At 52.1% G+C, this 22574-nt stretch overlaps 1 protein-coding gene across 2 annotated transcripts in view; it reads right to left on the reverse strand.

The window, feature by feature from the left end:
* Positions 1-2010: 2010 nt before the first annotated feature.
* The window catches only part of ESRRB (estrogen related receptor beta), a 182301-nt gene continuing 161737 nt past the window's right edge, over positions 2011-22574 (reverse strand). For both annotated transcript variants that reach the window (XM_070378460.1, XM_070378459.1), the window contains exons 4-7: positions 18871-18981; positions 17667-17828; positions 8274-8543; positions 2011-2402 (exon numbers count right to left, since the gene is read on the reverse strand). In XM_070378460.1, coding sequence (XP_070234561.1) covers positions 2158-2402; positions 8274-8543; positions 17667-17828; positions 18871-18981 — 788 coding nt within the window. In that variant the 3' untranslated portion in view covers positions 2011-2157. The remainder of the gene's footprint in view (positions 2403-8273; positions 8544-17666; positions 17829-18870; positions 18982-22574) is intronic.

The following is a 22574-nucleotide window of genomic DNA, read 5'->3' on the forward strand; positions in this document are numbered from 1 at the left end:
GCCTCCTTGAGCACACAACTCAGTGAGAGGCTAAGGGAGTCAATGAATGGCCCCCAACAGCTAAGCAGGCCTGGGTTTTACCCCTGGTCCCTCAGAGGCACCTGCGCATCTATCCGCCCAGATCAGAGACTGCACAGGATGCTAGCAGCACCCTGGATCATTCCAGTGCTGCCAGACAAATGACTCTGGCCTTGAAGACTCCATAGACAAAAAAGGGAGGGAGCATACTTCGCTGGTTTGGAACCCCTGACATTTTCTCCATGAAGGTATCTGAGAGCAGCAGATGGGATTTAGCCAGCTCTCATGCCTGGGGTGACCTTAGCACATCCTGGAAGAAAAAGTTCAGAAGGAGCCGTGTCTGGGTGTGGAGAGGCAGAACCAGCTGCTTCCCTCGGAAGGCTGCGAGGCTGTGGAGGAGGATGCCTGGCCTCCTGGTCCTGGGGCTAGGTGGGTGGAGCTGCCTGCCTTTCAAAGTGACAAGAGGTCGGGGGTAGAATGTGTTGGACTCCCCGGGAAAGTGTCCCTGGCAGGACTGCTCTGATCTCTGCTTTAGAAGACAGCTGATTGGATGGATGCTTGAAACTCCTTCAGCCATGGGAGGTCCTGTAAACTGCTCTCAGCCAACCCCATGAGCCCCAGATGGTGTGTTCAAGTTGCCCTCCCCCCAGTCCGAGTGGGTTATAACGAACTTTTATAGCCGCTCACTGAAATGGGTGACCCACTGTTCCCATTCGGCCAGGACTGGACGGTTTCCTGGCAAATAGACTCTCAATGCCAAAACGGGTCCTGGGCAAACTGGGGTGGTTGGCACCTTACACAACAGCCTGATGGACTGGTAGGGGGTGGGGGTCTCCTGCCAGAAAGCTGGCATCTGAGCACCCGGGGAGCTACGCTCTACCTCCTTAGTCCAAGGATGGCGGGTGCAAACCCTCCTGCAGCACTGGCTCACCCTGCCCTTTGGAGGGCAAGGGAGGGGGCATCCTGGTGTCCACTGATCAGGCAGGCTGGTGACCTCTGTGGAGCCCCTGTCTTCAGAGTTCCCTTGCCTGCTCATCTCTGCTTCTGGGCCTTTCTGTGCTCAGCAAAGCTTGGTCTGGGCCTCTCCCTATTCCACCCGGGTCCTCCTAGAGCTGCCAGCCTAGAATCAAGTGCCCAGGGTGCCCTCGGAGGGGCCAGGTCCCTGCATATCCCTCAGTACCCCAGGCCCACCTGCTCTGGACTGCCCCCAGGGAGCGGGAGAAGCCTGCAGAAGAGGGGGCGCTGGGGCGTGGTATCTTGGACCCTGCTCTGCTCTGAGCCAGCACCGTCCCCACCTGTGGGCCCTGAAGTCTTGGCTGGTGGAACCCACAGTGGGGGTGAGCTCTGAGGTCGGGCAGGAAGTTGCAGTGGGGTTCCTGGGGTGCCGGGGTGGAGAGGGAGGGGACCCTGGGGCAGCAATGGAAGGCGGGTGGGGGGCGCACCAAGGGGGCGGGGTGACTAGGAAAATCCAGGAGCTCTGGCGGCTAGTCCCTGATGGTGAGCTGGGCTGGCCTGGGAGCCTAGGTGAAGACTGGAGGGAGGAAACCTTCTGGACTGCGGAAGGCGTGGGGCCTCCTGGGGGGCAGAACCTCAGAGTAGGCAGGGCCTCTGGAAGAAAGTACCTGCTTTCTGGGAGAGGAAAGCCTCCGAAGGTATACCCCCGCCTGAGTATGCCAGAGTCCTGGCACTAAACACTGCCCGCCCAGGCCGTGGGTGGAGGCTGGGATGGGTGGGTGGGGATGTCGGAGAAGTGGTTACGAAATGTATGTGCTGCCTCCTGCTGATCAGGTGGGGAGAAGTTGCCTTTCCTCCTTGGTGGTCTCCGGCCTCAGGGGGGAGTGAGCTCTGGCCCAGGCCTTGGCATTGCCATGGCGGAGGAAAAAAACACAACATACCAAATGAAAAAAAAAAAAAAAGAGCCAGTTACAGATGAGCCCCGCACCTGCCTTTCCATCCCCGTACCCCCCGCCCCTCCAGCACCCGGGACTCTGCACACAGCCAGGAGGCGAGGAGCCCCTTCCGCCGCGACGGCTCACGGCCATGATACAGGACTTGAATGTTGAGGCTGGTGGCTGTGGAGGTGTTTGCGTCGGTCCATCCGACTGTCCTTGGGCGGGAGTCCGTCCGTGGGCCGGGCCATCAGACCTTGGCCTCCAGCATCTCCAGGAAGAGTTTGTGCATGGGCACCTTGCCTTGCAGTTTGATGCTGTAGAAGTGCTGCACCGCCTTGGCGGCCGTCTGCCGCAGCAGGGGCAGCGTCAGCAGCAACTTGCCCGTCCTCCGAGGCTCCTCGTGGCGCTGGCTCAGCTCGTAGTCCTGCAGCGCCTCGTGCAGCAGGTCCTGCAGCTTCTGGACCGCCTCCAAATCCTCAATGTACATGGAATCTGCGGACACAGTGGGGTGGGCATTAGCGGTACGACTGCGGAGCGCAGCCCCGGGTGTAGGGGGCCCCCATCACTGCTTTCAGAGCCTTCCAGACCCTCACGTTACAGAGACAAAACCAGGCTCAGAAAGGTTAAGAAACAGGTCTGAAGTCTCAGAAGCCAGTGACTAGAGCTGGGGTTCACACCCAAGGAGAGATCTGTGCCTATGGAAGACTTTTCTTAGATAACCACCAGGAGGCGGCAGTGAAGGGTTTGAACAGGAGCAGTGAAGGGTTTGCCCCAGAGGTGGGGCGGGGTGAGGGGGAGAACCTCTGGCGCCAAAGTGGTGGAATTGTGATCTTGCCCCCTCACTTGCTAGCTCTGTGACTTTCAGCAAGTTGTTTCATTTGCACCTCATGTTCCTCATTTGTGAAAGGCCATAATACCTAGATCTACCTTGAGAGGCTAAATGAGTTAGTACCCATCAAGGGCTTAAAATAGTACTTGTCACAACTATGATACCATCATCACCAGAACCATCACCACTACCACCATTATCTTATACCTTCACAATCGTCAGCTTATCACCACTGTCATATCACCACCACCATCACCATACCATCACCACCGCCACCACCATACCATCACCACCGCCATAACCACCACCACCACCATAAATACCACCACCATCACCATCTTATCACCACCATCATCAACTTATCACCATCATGATCATCAGTTTATCACCACTGTCATATCACCACCATCATCATCACCACCATCACCTCCATCATCACCATCAGCATCTTATCAGCATCATGATATCAGCTTATCAGTCATATGATGTGATCAGTCATATCACCGCCATCATCATCATTATAGTCACCATCATGATTTTATTGTTACTGCTCCCACTCGGCACCAGCTCGAGTCTTCAGTGCACTCCCTAACCTTACAGAACAGTTGTTACAGTTGCATGTACACAGATAAAGGGGCTGAGTTCTGCGTCTGGGTGCCCTGAGGTGGGGCGTATGGGGGAACTGAGATCGCTTGGCTGGACAGGTAGGGCACAAAGAAGGGAGATGCTATTGGGAGTTCTAGAAAATCCTGGGGAGGGCTTTGGACTCTGGCCATGAATTCCAAGTGAAATTTACCTAAATCGCAGAGGGGCAAGGAGGTGCCGGCCGATGGCTGGGTTACAGGTGGGTCCAAGTCAAAGCAAAGTGGAGCCCACTTCCTGGCCTCTGGAAAAATAACCCACCTTCTTCTGACATTCCTTAAAGATATTGAGCCTCCACCCTGAAGTGCAGCACCCAAGGCCTGTCCAAGGTGGGAGGATAAGGGTGCATGTGGGTCAAGTGAACTGGAAGCTCGGGGTGGGTCACCACGGACGGCTGAGCAGGTTTCCCAGACTCCTCAAAGGAACAGCGCAGTTCTTTGCATGCTGTGTTTGCTAATTTTTTTTCCTTTCTATGCTGTGTTTGTTTAGCTACCAGACTGCTGAGGGCAGCTGTACCAACTGGCTGACCCCAGTGATGCCCTCTGACCTTGTGGCCCCTGCACTCAGCCCATGCCTCCACAGGCCCTGCCTCTTTCTCTTACGAGAACAGCAGTAGAGTGAGGTGGATGAGACTCTGGAGCCTTAGATGCTGTGTGACTTTGGCCAAGTTACTTAGGCTCTGAGATTGTTTCCTTGTCCATGACACAGAGCACATGAGGGTGCACGCCTTACAGGTGAGGGCTAAATGAGCCAGCACGTCATTAGGCACTCAGTAAGCAACTAATAAATGTTGTTATTATCGTTACTTTGAGAACTCAGAAGGCAGGAGATGCCCTTGAGGGGCTGGCCCCATACCTGAGATTCCCCCACAGTCTTCTGCTCCTTGTTGCTAAGGCAGTGAGGACTCTTCCTTTTGGCAGTTGGGGGAGAAACCTGGCTCCATTCCTACACTCTTGGCTGATTTCAGAGCATGGTCCCTGTAAGGCTGTGACCTGTCCATCCAGACCCCATGCCTCCTGCCAGCTTCCTCTCCCCATCACCCCGCCCTCCCCAAGGAGGCCAAAATTGGCAGCTGCCTTCGACCGAAAATGAAATAAAATAACATTGCAAGATTAATTTCTTTGCAATCTATCAGCGAGTCTGTATTGATGGCATTGATAAACTGTTAATTACAAAATCAATGGCTATGAATTTTTTTCTGCTGTCAAGGAGCCTTGGAGAGGCCAGGAGGGGGTGAAAGACAGCCAGCTGGCTCCCGAGGGGCTGTGTTTTGGGGCAATAGCCTCTGAGGTGCTCCGGCCCACGTAACCTCAGCAGAGGCACCCACAGTGGGTTGCCTCCAGGCAATGATCTCCTAGCCCTTCTCTCCTCCAGCTAACACACTATCTGCCTGGATGACTTCCCCCTGGCTGCTGGGAACAGGCCATGTCCCCGGAGGCTTTCAAGGCTCCCTATACCAACCCCATTCCACTCCACTCCCTTCACAGTCCTGGAGCTCCGGTCTAATACCAACAGCTCTTCTAGCCTAATCTCTCAACAGGCCTGTTCTTTCTGTTTCCTGCCTGCACCTGGTCACTCCATGACTCAGCCAAGGTTGTGGGCATCACAAACTCCTCTTTTCCCACTTAGAGCTCTTGGATCTGCAGAGAGCTGCAGGATGGCCTGGTAAACACCACGGGGCCAAGAAGTCCAAGTTCCCGGCACTCTGTCGCTCACGACAAAGCATGTACTCAGGTAAGCTTGATGCTAGCTGAAGTTCCTGATGGGCTCTGTCAGTCTTTGCATGGGTGCTCAGTCACTTCATTCATGTCCGGCTCTGTGACCCTGTGGACTGGAGCCCACCAGGCTCTCCTGTCCATGAGATTCTCCAGGCAAGAATACTGGAGTGGGTTGCCACACCCTTCTTTCTCCAGGGTATCTTCCTGACTCAGGGATCAAACCCAGGTCTCCTGTGTCTCCTGCGTTGCAGGCAGATTCTTTACCACTGAGACACCAGGGAAGCCCGTCAGTCCTTAGGAGTTTCATGTGTGTGTGTGTGTGTGTGTGTGTGTGTGCGCATGCATGCACTTGGATATGCATGTGTGCATGTCTGTCTGTATGTATTGAGATCAAGACAAGAGTAGCTGGCAGAGCTGAATAGTCCTCGGAGAGCCCTTGCAGTTTGTCCGTGGGGGGTGAGGTGACCACTGAGCGGCCTCCTACCTCTTCACACTCCTCTCCTGGTCCGGGCAAGCTTGAGCTCCTGGTCTCTTTCATGAGAAGTGGTCAGGAGACTCCAACAACAAGGATGTGCCCTTGAGGGTCTGGCCAGCCCTGCTGCGTCTCTCTGTGCTCCCCAGTGTCCTCTGCTCTTATTGATTTCCTCTCCTCCTCTGCCCTCGCAAACCCCCAGCCCCTCTATGACCACTGACTACAATGCCTCCCTTTGAATAGGAGAGCGTGCAGGGCTGTGAGGGTGTGAGACTCGGCTGTATGACGTGTGATGACCGAGATCTGTCCCCTACATTTGTCAAAACAGATAGAACCGGACAACACAAAGAGTGCGCTCTGCTGGCAACTCTGGACTTTGGTTAATAATAATGTATCAACATTGGCTCATTAATTGTAACAAATTACCACACTAAGCCGAGATGTTAATAATAGGGGAAATGGTAACAGGGATTGGAGGACATGGGTGGGCTGGTGTGTGGAACTCTATGGAACTGTACCTGATCAGTTACTCTGTCAACCTGAAACTGTATGAAAAAATCCCAACAGCATTAGCATTCTCTAACAAAGACTACATTGCAATTTTGGAATCCCAAGGTGTGGGTAAATGGTCTCTACAGAGGTATGTAAAATGTTTAATTCTTATTTTACATTAGTTTTTTTTTTTTTTAATAAAAGGGATTTGAACTAAAAAAAAAAAGCTTCCCTCTGTCTATTAGGTTGGGTTTCTTAGAAGCAGAGACCGACACAGGGGTTCAGGTGCAGGGGATTTGTGGAGAGTGTGCTTTCAGGAGAAAAGGTGGGAGGTAGGATAGAGCAAGGGTAGGAGCAAGCAAGGTAGGGAGGCAGCCTGCTTGGCTCTGATCCCACTCCAGGAGTCCAGCCTTTTGTTCTCCTGTGTGTGTCTGCCATTGGCTGAAGGTGTGTGTGGGGTGTGGGGAGTTGATGGAATCCTCCAAACAAGGCAGATAAAGGTAGGTCTCTGGTGAAGGGAGAAGCTATGAGCTATTAGCAGCAAAATTCAGCAGCTGGGGCACGGGTGTGTTAAGCTAGTGAGGGGGGGTCTGAGTGGGGCACCAACGGCAACCCCTGCCTTCTCCATGAAGCCATTTGTTAGGGGGCCAGCTGTCCTGCTTTTCCAGGAACTGCTGTTTCTCAGGACATGGAACTTCCAGTGAAAGTGCGACAGCATCAAGCAAACCAGCTGGTTATCCTGTCTGTACATCTGGAACCAGCTCTCCTTCTTCCACACACTGATAACACTTGTTTCCTCAAATATTAATAATAATGACAATAATTGATATTTATTGAACATTTCCTCTAGGCAAAGCACAGAGGTAAGTGCTTATTTAAAAAACATTTAAAAAACAAAAGTGCTCAGAGGAGGGACAGAGATGTTCCCACTTTACACACGGGACAGAGCTACGGAAGGTTGCCACACTGCTACTAAATATCACAGCTAGAATTCAAACTTGGGTCCCATTTCCACTTGACTGAGACTTGAGCAATTGACTACTACATGCGCCCAGCAGCAGAATTAAGTGTCTGCGTGCCTGACACTCTTTCTTTAGGAGAGGGAGCCTACCTTTCTCCTTCTTCTGCAATCCCCACCCCAACCCCCGGCACTTGGCCTGGTACCTGCAGAGGGCGGACACCTTCTGAGTGTGGACACAGGTTATATTTAAGCTCCCAGATAGTCTAGTCGGAAGTTGGTAGGTAGAGGCTAAAACAACTGGAGTGAAGCCTCCTTTTTAATGCCAGGAGGGTTTTCTCTCTTGGGCCTGGGCAATTTGAGCAGGAGATTTAAGGAGCCTGTATAAGCTTGGAGTTGGTTTTGGAATCTGGGGACCTGGGCTTAGGTCCCAGTACTCTTTGGCTGTGTGACCCTGGGCAATGTGCTTCAGCTTTCCAAGCCCCCAGTTTCTCCATTTGTAAAGTGGGCTTAAAATGATAAGACCGTTGCTCATAGGGTTGAATTGTAAGACAAAATCGGTTCACGGCTAATTGATTTAATAGGCTGCATACTTAAGTGCCAGGCATGTTGTAAGCATAATTTTACAGAAATAAATCCCTTCCATAGTCTTCTGGGGTGGAATCTTCTGGACTGTTTGCTATTCCCATTTTACTGATGAAGAAACTGAGGCACAGAGTGACGTGAGGCACAGACTTGCTCAAGTGACAGGATTTGACTCTTAGCAACTGGGTTCTGCTCAAACGGTAAAGCATCTTTCTACAATGCGGGAGACTACTCGAGCCCTGGGTTGGGAAGATCCCTTGAAGAAGGAAATGGCAATCCACTCCAGGACTATTGCCTGGAGAATCCCATGGACAGAGAAGCCTGGTAGGCTACAGTCCATGGGGTTGCAAAGAGTCGGACACGACTGAGCGACTTCACTCACTCACTCAACTGGGCTCTAGAATCTGTGCCCTTAACCCTCGTGCTGATCTGCATGGCAAGGGCCCAGCAGAGGGCTTAGGAAATACTGAACCAATGCCAGCCTTCGTCACCACCTTTGCGACTCCGGGCCACCTCATGCACAACCTTTGGTGGCAAGAAGCTCTAGCATCATCATGCCACTCCTGCTCCTTAGAGCCACCCTAATCGCTGGCCCCAGAGCTGTGCATGCTCCCCTGGGCCCCAAGACCTGTCTGAGCTCCCCTGCAGGCCCCACCCTTGCCCGTACCTGAGTTGGCCAGGGCCAGGGCCTTGAGCGTCACGAACTCCTCCTTCTCCACCTTGAGCTTCTTGTACCTGCGCACCAGCTGCAGGATGGCCCGGTAGAGCTCCAGCAGCCCCGCGAGGCGGGAGTGCTCCTCGTCCATGATGTAGTCCTCCGCATACACCAGCTTGTCGTCGTAGGGCAGCGAGCGGTACACGATGCCCAGGATAAGGATCTCCATCCAGGCGCTCTGCAGCAGGCTCATCTGGTCCCCCAGCGAGAGGTTGGAGAAGCCTGCCGGGAGAGGGGGCCAGCAGGGTGGCAGCGGTCAGGTGGGTGGGCTGGGGTGGAGGGCAGAGGGGGAGGGGAACCTCTGCCTGCCCCTCCCTTCCACCTGCTGGACTCACGGTCCTTCCTTGGTGAATGAGTCAGATGCGGAATTCATGGAAAAGACTTATATAACGAGAGCTCAGTCAACGTTGACAGTTGTTATTGTCCTTGTCCTTGTTAGTTCTATATATTTTTCAAATGTGCGACGAGGCTTTTTGATTAACCAAAGGCATTTGTAATTTAAGGAGCTCCTGAATACATAGTAGAATCAGGAAGTGGCAGGACAGGGTCCCCTCCACTGAGAAGCTTCCAGATCCCCCTCTCTGCTCAAAGCAGGGGAGGCGTGGGGGTTTTAGAGTGACATCTGATCCTTAAGGTGGAGTCTCAGCTGTACGGAAGCAAGGGGCCCAACCAGGAAGGAGGAAATCACCTGCTCCCAGCCAGTGACCCCCTAGTGACCACAGCTGGGGCTGCTAAGTGCTCAAGAGCCCTCGGAGTCAGGGGGCACTTTATCACGGGCAGCCTATCCTCCCAGAAGTCAGCCCCGCTGGCCTGGCCATCACTCTTCACCTAATGATGTCCTAAGCAGTCCTGTATCCTGTGAGCTTGGATCATGGCCGTTTCCCCTTTGGAAAAGACCCTGATGCTGGGAAAGACTGAGGGCAGGAGGAGAAGGGGGAGACAGAGGATAAGATGGTTGGATGGCATCACCAAACATGAGTTTGAGCAAAGTCTGGGAGATAGTGAAGGACAGGGAAGCCTGGCGTGCTGCAGTTCATGGGGTTGCAAAAAGTCAGGCACGATTTAGCGTTAAACAACAAGCATGGAGTCCAGAGTGAAAGAAGGTTAGGGGCGGGGATGGCTCCAGAATTATGACACCGTCTTGTTCAGTGTGCTCTGGAGATTGCCTGGGCTTGAATCCCCATTCCTCATTTACTACCTGTAGGCTGACCTTGGAGGAGCTGTGCTACTTCCCCAAACCTCAGCTTGCTCATCTGTGAAATGGGTACAACAGTAGTGCCTGTTTCAGAGAGCTGCTGTGAGGCCTAAATGAGACGACAATTATGCAACATACATTTACTGAGCTCTTGCTATTATTAGTGATGAGATGAAAAGTCTTTATCTGCGAAATGAGAAGGATACACTGGAACTGAGTTACATGTGCACTTAACTTGCTGCTGCTGCTGCTAAGTCGCTTTAGTAATGTTCGACTCTGCGACCCCATAGACGGCAGCCCACCAGGCTCCGATTTAAAAGAAAGAAAAACTAAAGGAAGGAAAGAAGGAAAAGAAGGAGGGAGGAAGAAAGCTGATTTTCAAATATCTTGATTACTAAACGCAAGGCAGTAACTTCCACCGAAACTCAGGAGTGGATTCCAACACCAACTGCGCCAGACACACCAAAAAGGAAAGGTACCCACAGAGTCATGGCACCCCACGTCTGTCACGGACAACTGAGATTAAGAGATCTCCCTAGGAGTAACTCTTCTTGCGTAGGACTCTTGCTGACCTAGAACCTCAGCCCGCTTAGATGCAGGGTTCTGATTTGGGGTGAGAGAACAAAGAGAGATGGCATGTAGGAAATACTTAGCACCTCCCCCCTGTACCCCCAAATTCCCCTGCCACCCCAGCCACACACACAATCAGTGCTCAGCAAACCTGAACCAGGAAGGTGGCGATGGCTGTAGCTGTCACTGTCGTTGTAGTTGTTGGCATGCTACTGACACGACTCTTCTCCCCTAAAGCCTGGAGGTCCTGGGGGTCCCAAGCTTCCAGACTGGCCCACTGACCTGGGTTTCCACGGAGTCTACTCCACTCTCACCTGCTGTCCTGTCTCTGAGAGCCACTGTCCCTCCCTACTTTCCAACCAGTGTAACCAACCAGTGCTCAACTTTAGGGGGTTCCCAGGGGATGAAGCCCCCTTCACTAGCAGGTCCCCCGTTCCCAGTGAACACCCTTCTTAGTCTGATCACTGCGGTTCACAGGCTGATCTGTAGCCCTGGGGCCTGGGATCACCACCCGGCTGCTGGCACCCCCAGGTGACCGCCCACAGAGCTGGAGTGATTACTCTGAGGCCACGGGGCAAGCGTGGATGGCTGCGCCTTCCCGGGGGACAGGCTGTGGCACACAGGGGTCGGGGGCGTGTGCTGTCGTCCAGACCCAGCGTGGGAGCAGAGGACGTGCGGCTGCCTGCAGTGGTGGGGAGAGCCGGGAGGTAATGAAAGATAGATAGAAATGGACATCCAATTTCCCTTATCGAGCCTCTGAGCGGGAGAGGCCTGGGGTGACATTAATTAACAGATACCAATCAGCCAGCATGGGGGTGTGTGTGTGTGTGTGTGTGTATGCACGGACGTGTGGACTGCACTGGGGGTGTGGGTCTCAAGGCAGACAGACTGGGAGGGAAGATGTAGGAGGTGGATGGGGCGAAATTAATAGACAATTGAATTGGAAGGTGGCAGAGAAGGAAGGCGAGCTGGGCTTCTGGAAAAGAAGGAGAAAAGACCCGTACGAGGTTCATCACTAGGAGACCATGAGCTCTGCCCCTCTGTTCACCCCACAAATACTTACTGAGCACCTACTAAGTGCCAGGCCCTGTGCTGGGCACTGGGGACAGACCGGCCAGCTTGAACCAGGGCCAGGCCCTGCCTTCATGAGCTCGGTCAAAAGGGAAAGACACACCCCAGTGTGTGTCTTGTGAGGTTTAGGGCTGTCAGAAAAGCTACCCCGAGAGGAAGGGCTGAAGATATGCAAAGGGGGAGTTTGGCCCAAATGAGAGAGAGTCCAGGCGGCTTTACAGGAGAGGAAGCTTTGGGGCCGAGCTCTGAAAGGCAAGTGGGGTGTGTCTGCGTGGACGGCTGTCACCTCTGGGCTCCTGAGAGCATGGTCTCCCCCACTGCCCAGCACCTGGCCTGCGGCAGAGGGGCTCCACAAACATTCCCAGCACAGAGGAGGGAACGGACAGACGCCACTGGGCCTCGAGTCCCGGGTGATGAGAAAACAGGCCAAAAGAACAGGGTTGGACCCTCTTAGTCCTCTGGGCAGGATTCCAGGTTGAGCTGCCTTTGCTGATCCTGTGTGAGTCAGAGACAGGCCTGCAGGGCAGGGGGTGTGGTGGAGGTGTGGTGGCGGGATGAGTGCCTCCGGGACGTAGGGTCAGCACCTGAGGGTGCCCTGGGGCCTGTGCACACACCCCCGGCTAGGATGGTTTGGGGAGTGACTCAGCCCCTGACTCTCTTTCTCCTTCAGAAGGAGCTGGAAATAGTGTTCAAAATCCAGCTGCATGCTCCGAAGTGCTGCCCGGCGGACAGAAGCGGCTTCATGTTGCAGGGATGTGGGGAGGGGGGAAATAGACTGGATATTTTCTAATATTTGAAACAGTCTGAATATTTTCTAATGTTTGAAAAAAAGAAACACTAGAAAAAAAAAAAGAGAAGTAAAAATGACCTCTAGGAGACAGGAGGGGGAGGGGGTGGGGATGGACCTAAGAGTTCTCCATACACATTTTTGCCTAGTTTGATTTGCATGTTGAAGAAGTAAGATTAAATTAACCGTAACATAAAAGGCATGTTCCTATCCACCTAGCCATCTCACTATTAGGAATTTCTCCTAGAAAGAGAAGTATGTATAAACACACAAAGGTACATGTGGAAGGGATGTTGGCTAGATCCATTTGTAAGGACCCAAAGCAGGCAACAAGCTACACGCAACCCATGTCCTTAAATAGAAATGTACTAAATGTAATTATTAGCTAGGTGAGTGGTACATTAGAAGCCACTAGAGAGAACCACTTGTGCAGATGTGGAAAGATACCCATTGCCCAAGAAGGATGCAACTGTTAAGGGCGTAGATGCCAGAGCCAGCCTGTCTGTCGGAATCGCAGCTCTGCTGACCCCTTGGCTGTGACCCTGGGCACATTTTTCTGTGCCTAAAATGGGAATAATACTACTACTTACCCCAAGGGTTTGTTTGGGTTAAATGAGCTAATGCATAGACCACTTAGAAGAACACGTCTTAGCACACAGTAATGGCTACTAGTTCATATAACTAAATGAACACAGCAGAGTGTAAAGCAGTGTTACAGGAGGAGTCACGGTGGGGAGGGGACACACACGCGCGCAGGCACACCCACATACACATACGACGCTACTTAAGAAAGATGGGTATTTGGAATACATCACTTCCACCCCTCTACTGGAAGCAGTATTCTTTTATTAAACCCAAACAAAGGAGCTGAAGCTCTCTTCCCTGCCCTTCAGCAATGCACCCTTCACTTCTGCATTTCTGTGCTGGGCTGGGTCTGCCCCTCCATCAGGTGACCAGCAATACCGAGGCAGAGGGGGCTGCTGGGGGAAGCTGCGTGGGGGGCTGCCCACTGCCCCTCTCTTCCCATCTGTCCTACCTTGAGCTCTGCTGCCCCCCCGGAAAGTTGCTTTATCGGCACCAACTGATCTAATAACATTCAGGCTCTTCCCAAGACCCCATCCCCCAGTGATTTGACAGCATGAGCTCCTAGAATTAAAAAAAAAAAGAGCACATAATTTGTGGCAAGTGGAGTTCATAATCTGTTAATTTATTATCGTTTCTGTCGACCTGGAGGGCCATTAGCAGAGGTAATAAAGGGAGATATAATTATAGGATCTGAGGCCACTCCAGACACAGCTGCTGTCACTCGGCAGCCCATATTTCATCGGCCGCTGGCGTTCTTTCCCCAGGGTGAGCCAGACGGTGGCTACCTGGGCGCAGGGCAGCCCAGGGACCCTCTGTGAGGAGGCCTTTTGGGGGGCTCCCCTGCAGAAGTTGTGCACATGTCAACCTGGGCCGGGCAGGGCCGGCTGGGGGGAGGCTGTCTGACTGGGGCACCCTTGGGGCTGCCTGAGCTGGGAGGATAACAGTTAATAACATCTGGGGGCGGCAATTCATCAAGTGATACCCACTGCCTGTGCTGCCTCTTGTTCTCATCTCTCCCTGCCGGGGAACCAGAGGTGGACACTCTAAAGACTTGGGCTTGTCCTCTGGGCAACCTAATACTTGGAAAATTCAACTCAAGGGGATGGGCAACTTCAGACTGACTTAAACAAAAGGACAGCTGCTATTCTGAAGGAGTCTGAATCACCCCCAAGCTAATCCACTGGACACACCCTTGCAGAAGAGTGTGTTCAGAACCACCACTTCGTGGCAAATAGATGGAGAAACAATGGAAACCATAGCTCCAAAATCACTGCAGATGGTGACTGCAGTCATGAAATTAAAAGATGCTTACTCCTTGGAAAAATGCTATGACAAACCTAGACAGCGTATTAAAAAGCAGAGACATACTTTGCCGACAAAAGTCCGTCTAGTCAAAGCTGTGGTTTTTCCAGTAGTCATGTATGGATGTGAGAGTTGGACTATAAAGAAAGTTGAGTGCCGAAGAATTGATGCTTCTGAACTGTGGTGCTGGAGAAGACTCTTGAGAGTCCCTTGGACTGCAAGGAGATTCAAACAGTCCATCCTAAAGGAAATCAGTTCTGAAAACTCATCGGAAGGACAGATGCTGAAGCTGAAACTCCAATACTTTGTCCACCTGATGGGAAGAACTGACTGATTGGAAAAGACCCCGATGCTGGGAAAGATTGAAGGCGGGAGGAGAAGGGGATGACAGAGGATGAGATGGTTGGATGGCATCATTGACTCGATGGACATGAGTTTGAGCAAGCTCCAGGAGATGGTGAAAGACAGGGGAGCCTGGGGTGTTGCAGTCCATGGGGTCGCAAAGGATTGGACACTGAATTGAACTGAAAACTATGGAGGAAATGCAGGGAGGTGCCAGCAATGAGTTTATGCTCAGATGACCCTTCCTTCTGGCTAAGCTGGTGGCTCAGTGCCGCATGAGTATGTCTGCTTCCGTGCACAGCACCTAATGCCCTTCTGGACTTTTCCTCCATGGCCACTGCCCATCAATCCTGAAGACCTAGCTCAACTCATGTGCTGAAGCCCGTGGCATCCCTCCTGCCTCTGTGTTCCATCCTGTGGTTTTTCCTGATGCATTTGATAACTAAGCCTCTTCCTTCGCATGAGTGAGATACAGGAGGTGGGAGATGGGTGAGTAGACAGGAAACAAGATTGGTCTTCGGGGGTAATTGTTGAAACAAGGTAATGAAGGTTCATGATACTATTTGGTCTACTCTCCCCTTGAAATTTTCCGTGAAAAAAATCTTTTTAAAGTTATCTATATTATTCCCAAAGGAGACCCTTAGACCCTTAGGGCTCCAGAGGTGGAGCTTAGGGCAGAAATGAATGGAATTATTTGTATCAGCCACAACTCCAAGCAAGAGTGTGTACGTGCATGCTAAATCGCTTTAGTCGTGTCCGACTCTGTGCAACCCTCTGGACTGTAGCCCACCAGGCTCCTCTGTCCACGAGGAGTCTCCAGGCAAGAATACTGGAATGTGTTGCCATGCCCTCCTCCCGGAGATCCTCCTGGCCCAGGAATCAAACCCAAGTCTCCTGCATTGGCATGTGGGTTCTTCACCACGAACGCCATCTGGGAAGCCCTCAAAAGAGCTCACGTACAGTTCATGTGCAATGTGTGAACATGCAATTTCGCTTCAATAAGTGCAGCAAAAGCAGATCTGAAGCACCCTTTGTGTTAGGCTCTGGACCAGACGACACTGAGGCGTGAGGTATGGTTTCCTGTGCTTAATTCAGGGCAGCGGGTTGGGTTCCTCTCCAGGGCACTAAACTGAGCCGATGTAAGAAGCCAGTCCTTCTGTCTGTCCAGGAACCAAGATGGACAGTTGATGACTCAAGCCCCAGGATGGGGCCCTGACTTGTATAAGCCTGCTCTTTCTCATTCTAAGGGCCAGTGAGCAGGTCTTCAGATAAGTTTTCCATCTAATCTGAGATGGGATTAAGTCAATTAGTTTAACTGAATCAGGTACTTGATTATGTCATCACCCTTAATATGAAGTTTACATGCAGTGGCAGAAGACCCTATTAATTAATTTTACCTTAAACACTAGAAGGTCAGGCCCAAATAATTCAGCATGCAAATGTATGCAAAATAGGCAAATTAGCATTTGAGACAGACAAATGAGCCCCTATGTTTATTTTATTTTTTAATCAAAAGGAATTCAGCTCTGGACAAGGAGAAATGATGTGAAAGGAGGCTTTTAATACTATTAGCAACGACAACAACCATGGTCATGGTCTCTGCCATTTATCAAGTGCCCACTATGTGTGGGGGCTGGGCTAAATGTGCCATAGCCTCCCAGCAACCCAAAGGAGTGGGGGGTTGGGGGGCTGTTATTCACAGGTGGGGACTCTGAAGCACAGAAAAATGAAGCATCTCACACTGGGGCACCAAGTATCTCTCTCTAAACCAGTTAGGACCGAGCTGGGAGGAGGGCCCAGGTCTGCCTGAATCCTCAGCAACCATCCTGCTCTGCTCACTGCCCTCTTGGCTGGGCACAGACAAGAAGTGGAGCTGGGGGGGTGAGAAGGAAAATGGGCGCAGGGGACGCAGTGACTCCTGGTTCTTCTCCACCCCTGGGAGGCACTGTGGGCATGAGGTGGTCAAAAAAGGAGGCAGTGACCTGCGGGTCCACCAGGAGCCACTCCTGAGCCATTGCTGCGATGCAGTTATCTGGTCAGGCTGGAAGAGGAGCATGTGATGGGAAGCGGGGTGTGCGGGGGGGCCGTGCCCCATTTGGCCCTGGGTTAGTGGAGCAATCCAGGCTGAGGTGTCTTAAGCAGTGGCCTGACCCCACATTGTTGCTGAATCAGCACAGGGCAGATTCAAAAACTACTGAGTGTGTAATCCTAAGAGGCTGAGCTCCTTAGTAAGGGCGCTCCAGCCCAGATCCCCGGGGAGCCCAGCCCTGAGTCAGGGAGTCCCTGCTGAAGGAATTCTAGGCTTCCTGCCAACGGTGATACCAGCAACATCTCTGAGCTGTTATCCGCAGGAAGGCTCACTCCCATAAGTTGTGCACATAGCATTTTATATAAGGACTTTCTGACCTGCCCCAATCAACTGTGGGCCTTGGCATCTGAGGTTTAGGACACCTTTGCTACAGAACCACGAATGCTGTATTCATCTTTCAGAGCCAGTGGCAAACACAGAAGGGATCTACAGACAGGAAGATAAACTGTCCCATGTCACATAGCTAGGAAGAATCCGAGTCCACCATAGGTCACTGCCAGAGGGGAACAGGCTGTTTCCCCGACATTATGAACCAAGCCGTGAGAACTGTAAAGGAGCAAACTGCACAGACTTTAGAAAGCCCCTCAGCAAAGGTGTGATGTAGAGGATGTGGGTATCTGTGTCTACATAAACAAATTATAAAAGTCAGCTCCTTCCTTTTATCCAGTTTTAAAAGGCTGAAGGGAGGGTCTGGAGCCACAGGCAATGAAGAGAAGTCTGGATCACCCAAGACCTGTTCATTACATATACTTCTCATGCCAGAAATGATCTTAAAATCACAGGATCCAAATTAAGAGACTGGCCTCCCTTAAGATCAGGCAAAAGGGAATAGCGAGCATATGGCAGATGTCAAGGACATATCAAAAGCATCCCACACCTGCTTGCATTTCATCCGCATGTCAAAGTGCACGAAGGAGGTAGTGCTGGTATTCCCTGTGTGCAGAGAGGTCAGGTGACCTGCCCTGGGTCACGCAGCTAGGAAGTTGCAGACCTAGAACTCGAACCCCAATCTGATTCCCAAGCCCACGCTCTTAACCACTCCACTTCACTAGTAGGAAACAAGAGAGTCAATGCCTCTTCTATTTCCCAGTATATGATCAATATGGAGAAAACCCTGTTCTTTGGCCTTTAAGGATCCAAAGAACTTGCTTTGATTGTTACCTAATGTAGAAGCAATCATAGCCCCACTAGAATGCTAATCAGGAGCATCACTGGACCCTCCAAATGCCTGCTCACCTCCAATCTCACAAAGAGAGAAAGGATCCCAGAGAAGAACAGGCTTGCCAAGATCCCACATGGCTCCTGGATTCCGGGCTCCCACGCATCAGAACCAGAGCCATGGGGAGAAGAGCTGCTAGTCTCTGCCTACACCCTCCCCCAGTCCCGTGTCTCTGTGGGACTCACCTGGGATGTGCTTGGCCCAGCCAATGATGACCACGAGCTCCCTGTCTGCCAGGTCACAGAGAGTGGTCAGAGCCTTGATGTCGCCCTCTGGCATGCCGGGTGGAGGCATGGCATACAGTTTGTCCGGCTCAGCCACCAGCAGGTAGGAGACGATTTTAGTCACTGCAAAGACCAAGGGGAGAATGTAAATGCCTGGGGAAAGAGGAAAGAGGCCAAGGCGGAGCCTGAGATGGCTCTGGAAGAAAATCTGGGTCCCAGGGAGCCCTAGGAAGGTCAAACATGTCTCAACCCTACTCCCTCCCTCCCACCCTGCCTCCCCCTCTCCCTTTCTTCCTTTTTTTTTTTTTTAAATTTTACTGATGTATAGTTAATTTACAATGCTGTGTTAATTTTTGCTGTATAACAAAGTGACACAGTTTTATGTATACATATATATATATATACACACATATACATACATATACACACACACACACATATATATATATACACACACATTCTTTTTTATATTCGTTATATTGGTTTATCCCGGGACATTGGCTATAGTTCCTCGTGCTTACAGTAAGACCTTGTCATCCATCCCCATTCGATGTGTAATAGCTTGCATCCCTTCCAACCCCCAACTCCCTCCGTCCTTCTCGCACACCCCCTCCCTTTCCGACTCCATAAAGTTGCTGGCAGTGATGATTTGGGCTGCTGGGAAATATCCCAACAAGGGAAGCTGCCTGGTAAATTCTCTTGAGAGGACCCTGATTCAAGTGGGAGGTGAGGGGACATGCTCTGGAGACTGGAATCATGCTGCATTTAGAATCCCGTTCTGTACTTCCTGGTGACTCAGATGGTAAAGAATCTGCCTGCAATGCAGGAGGCCCGGGTTCTATCCCTGGGTTGGGAAGATTCCCTGGAGAAGAGAATGGCAACCCATTCCAGTATTCTTGCCTGGAGAATTCCATGGACAGAGGAGCCTGGTGAGTTAGACTGAGCGACTAACACCTTCACTTTCTATAAATCCCATAGGAAAGATCTTCTGAATGAAGCAATGAAGCCTAAAGTACTTGATGCCAAGGCCAGACCCTGGTGCCCCTCCTCGGTGGTCCTCAGTGCCCCCATAACCTAGTGATGTGAAGGCAGCATTTCCCCAAAGGACGCCAGATGTTCCAGCAACAGAGGCTGGCAAAAGGGGTGCGGACTGCCCTGCACTCACATGGCTTTTTAGCAGGAGGAGAAATCTGTAAGCTCAGGTATGGGCTGCTCTCTGAGTCCAGCCGTCGCTTGTATTTCTGGCGGCCTCCACGCACTCGGTCGAGGCGCACACCTGTTGGAGAGGAAAAGAAGGTCTCAGAGTTGTTCAACATCACCAGCAGTGTCAGCGCTGACTTCAGAATACCAGTAATGGCTAAATCTTTCAGGGCTACATCCCGATGGCTGTTTGCACCTGTCCCATGGCCAGCCTCAGGCCAGGTGGTTGGACAATCCTAAGATAATCGTCTTCACAGTAATGACCCATCCCGGTTTCCCCTAGGCCTGGCCTGCCTTTCTGGAGTCAGCATCCTCCTGAAATCCCTTCCAAGCAGACTTCAGCTCTTGAGTCTTTCTGTCCAGAAGGCAAAGCACAGCAAAAGCACTCCTCCAAGTGTTGGGGAAAGACAACGCATCATTTTAGATCTGCTGTGAATCCAAGCAGGACTGAGTTAGCTTGCCAAGAGAGGAAAGAAATCCCTGCCATGAGTGATACATCCAAAGAGCTAAATAAAATAATGACCTTCAAACTTTTCACACAAGAAGCGTCTAGATGGAAGGCACTCATCACAAGCGTCAATTTCTGGATCCTGCCCTCAGAAATTCTAGGGTTCAGTTCTGAAGTCTGTCTTCTACATAAATGCAGACGTAAATGTCTTCTACACAAACACCACCAGATGGGAATCAGGTGGTCCTGGTCACACCTGGAACATCAGTGCCGAGAAGGATGTGAACAGCAAGTGCAAAAGCAGGTGTGGCCACACCACACTGACACCCGTTTCCAGTGGAGTAAGGCCCGACCCTAGGGAGACCCTTTATTGTCACCGAGTCCATACCACCTTCATGAAACCCACCCCACTCCCAGCTCCTGCATTCTGGATACACATATTGTTACCACTTGACACTCCCACCAGCAGGCAGGGCGGACAGGCCCTCCTGTGGGTTCCTCACCCAAGGGCACACACACCTACTTGTAGCCACCAACTTGTATGGCCTGCCCTAAAAAGATGGCTGGAGCCCATCGACTTAGCTCCAAGTGAGAACACCATAAGCAAAGTGGCTCTCCTTGCCTCACCACGAGACGGACCGTGACTGGAACACGCAGGAAGTCAAAGACAGAGTCCAAGGCCCCAGAGGAGCAAGCTCGGGGGCTTCACCTTCTCGTCCTTTCGCCAAAGGTCAACAGCATCACAATACGGAGCTCCAGCCAGTTGGTCTTCAGGGCCCTGTCTTTCCCTGGTACTTCCTCCTGCCGGTCCTACCTTCTGCCACCTTCCCGGCCCACAGGGGAGTGCCAAGGGCCTGGAGGCTGCTGTAAGCACACCCAGCCAGGCTGCCCAGAGGGAATGTCTTTTAGGGGGCAGTCACTGCTCGGCATTTCGTCAGCAGTGTCCATTTTACTGCACAACTGGCGCTTTTGTATCTGACGATGAACATGGCTGTAGTAAGTTTTTCCTTTTCCAGGACAGGGTCTACCCAGCGTCCCACCCCTGCTTCCTATTTCAAGGCAGCTCCTCTCTTGTCTTCTTATTAAGGAGGCCAGCAGTATTACACTCAGCCACCGGGGTGTGGGCAGCCCTGGGCCAGACTTTCTTGGTTAGGGCATCTCCCGTGCCTGGGCTCTCAGAGGCTTTCCTTGGTCCTTGTCTGGCTAAGTGTGGTCCTTAAGCCTCCTGACGAGTTTCCAATGAACTTCCCTTCTGCGTCAAGAGTCAGAATGGTTTGCAACTGGCCACATCTATAGTGGGTGCTCCAGGACCAGATGCTGAGATAAGGCGGGCAGTTTATCTGGGAGGCGATCGCAGGAAGGAAGTCAATACAAGTGTGTTCCTGAGTGGACCACTGCTGTGGGCAACCGGCTCAGCCTCACTGCAGACCCGGGGAGGCAGTGTAGAACATGCCTTAGCTACGGTGCTGGGGACAAGGGCCACTGGGGCGTTTAGCCACTTCTCCCACAGTCACTGGCAAGTCACAGGTCCGGGTTGAGCAAGCTCTGGTGGCCAGAGAAAGCCCTGGGCAGAGCCGCAGTCATGAGGTGGCGGGTTAGCACACAGTCGATAGAACCCTATGTAGGTGTGTGTGGGGCACCAACCGCTGCCTCCTTCTCGAAGTGTGGTCTGTGACCAGCAACAGCAGTAGCAGGGCAGAGCTTCTTAGAATGCAAGCTCTCGGGGCTGGCCCTGGGCGGAAGCTGAGCTAGCATTTCAGCAGGGTGATTCGTAGGCACAGGAAGAGTTTGAGCTGGGCTGCACCACAGCCTCCGAGCAGACGTGGCTGAATAATCCACTTCCATCAGCACCTCGGGAACTTGAAGGGGCAGCTGAATCCCATTCAGCAAAAGACCAAGACCCGTGTGCCAATGGGACTCACCCCTCCCAGCCCCTTCTGGGAGGGCAGAAGGAGCAAGAACATGAAGGCAGGAAGGATGGTCCCCCGTTCCCTGAAGAGTCTTCCTGACCCCGTCCTGTGACCCAGCCTGAAGGCACCTCAGCCCTGCCTACTACCCCCGAGGAGAATCCAACCCTCCACCAGGCTTCTCCGCCTGGAAAGCTGGCAAGACCGTGAGTGAAAACGCCAGGCAGCAGGCACAGAGGACCGTGAGGACCCCCGTCTCCTGAGCACCTACTATGTCCTAGGGTCTGACCTGGAGTCCAGAGTGGGCCCCTTCTCCACTTCACTGGCTTTCTCTGCTAGAAGCCAGTCTCATGAAGTCCCCCCTCCCACCCAAGCTGCCTGATCCCAGACAGCTGTCAACAGGACAGGGAGCTGCTCAACAGGGAGAAAAGGAGGCACCCACCCCTCAGCGGGGCAAGGAGCTGGGCATATGCCACCTCCGTCCCTGCCTCCCCGTCTAATACACTCTGTCCTCACACAGGGCCTGGCACTTCGTGGGTGTTCAAGAAAATCTTGATACATGCATGAATGGACCTGCCTCCAACCCCCACCCCCCAGCCCCCATCCAGGCTGGGTGCTTCTTCCCGGGCTCCAATAACACACTGGGCTTCTTCTAATTAGGCACCCCTTACGACCAGGGGCCGCTCACCATCCTACTCCAGGGGTGCCATGGCACCCAGTGCACCACGTGGGTGCTTAGAAAACAGAGCTGTTAGTATGATCATCACCATCATTAGTACTCTTCCCCCAAGTTGTGTGCAGCCCTCTGGTAAATCACATCGACAATGAGAATGTGAACAACCAAGCTTATGGTGGAATTTCTCTATGTGCTGCCATATTTAGCCCACAAGGTATACAGCTGGGGTTATTATCCCCATTTTATAAGACAAACTGAGGCTCACAGAGATTTAGTAATTTGCCCAATAAATGAACCAATACCCAAGCTCTTTGCCATTCCAGGGTATGACATCCTAGGGCACAGCAGGTATAACTTCTCTAAATTTTCTCCTCTAGATCTTGACAGCACAACGGTCAATAGCTGCAATCAATAAGTGTATTGATTATCAGGTTATTCTGTTTAAAAAAAAAAAAGGAGCCTGTAGGGTTTGATTATGCACAAATTGATATCTGGCATCGAGGTTTGTTTGCTCTCCTTGCTTCCCGTCTGCTTTTCCAAGTCGTGCTCAGCTCACAAACCCAAATCCCTCCAGCCCACAGGATCCAGTGATCGAGGTCCCACGCCGGCTCCGCCCTTACAGGTTGGGCAGCCTCAGC

Source organism: Bos mutus, chromosome 10 (genome assembly GCF_027580195.1).
Source record: "Bos mutus isolate GX-2022 chromosome 10, NWIPB_WYAK_1.1, whole genome shotgun sequence".
Lineage (NCBI taxonomy): Eukaryota > Metazoa > Chordata > Mammalia > Artiodactyla > Bovidae > Bos > Bos mutus.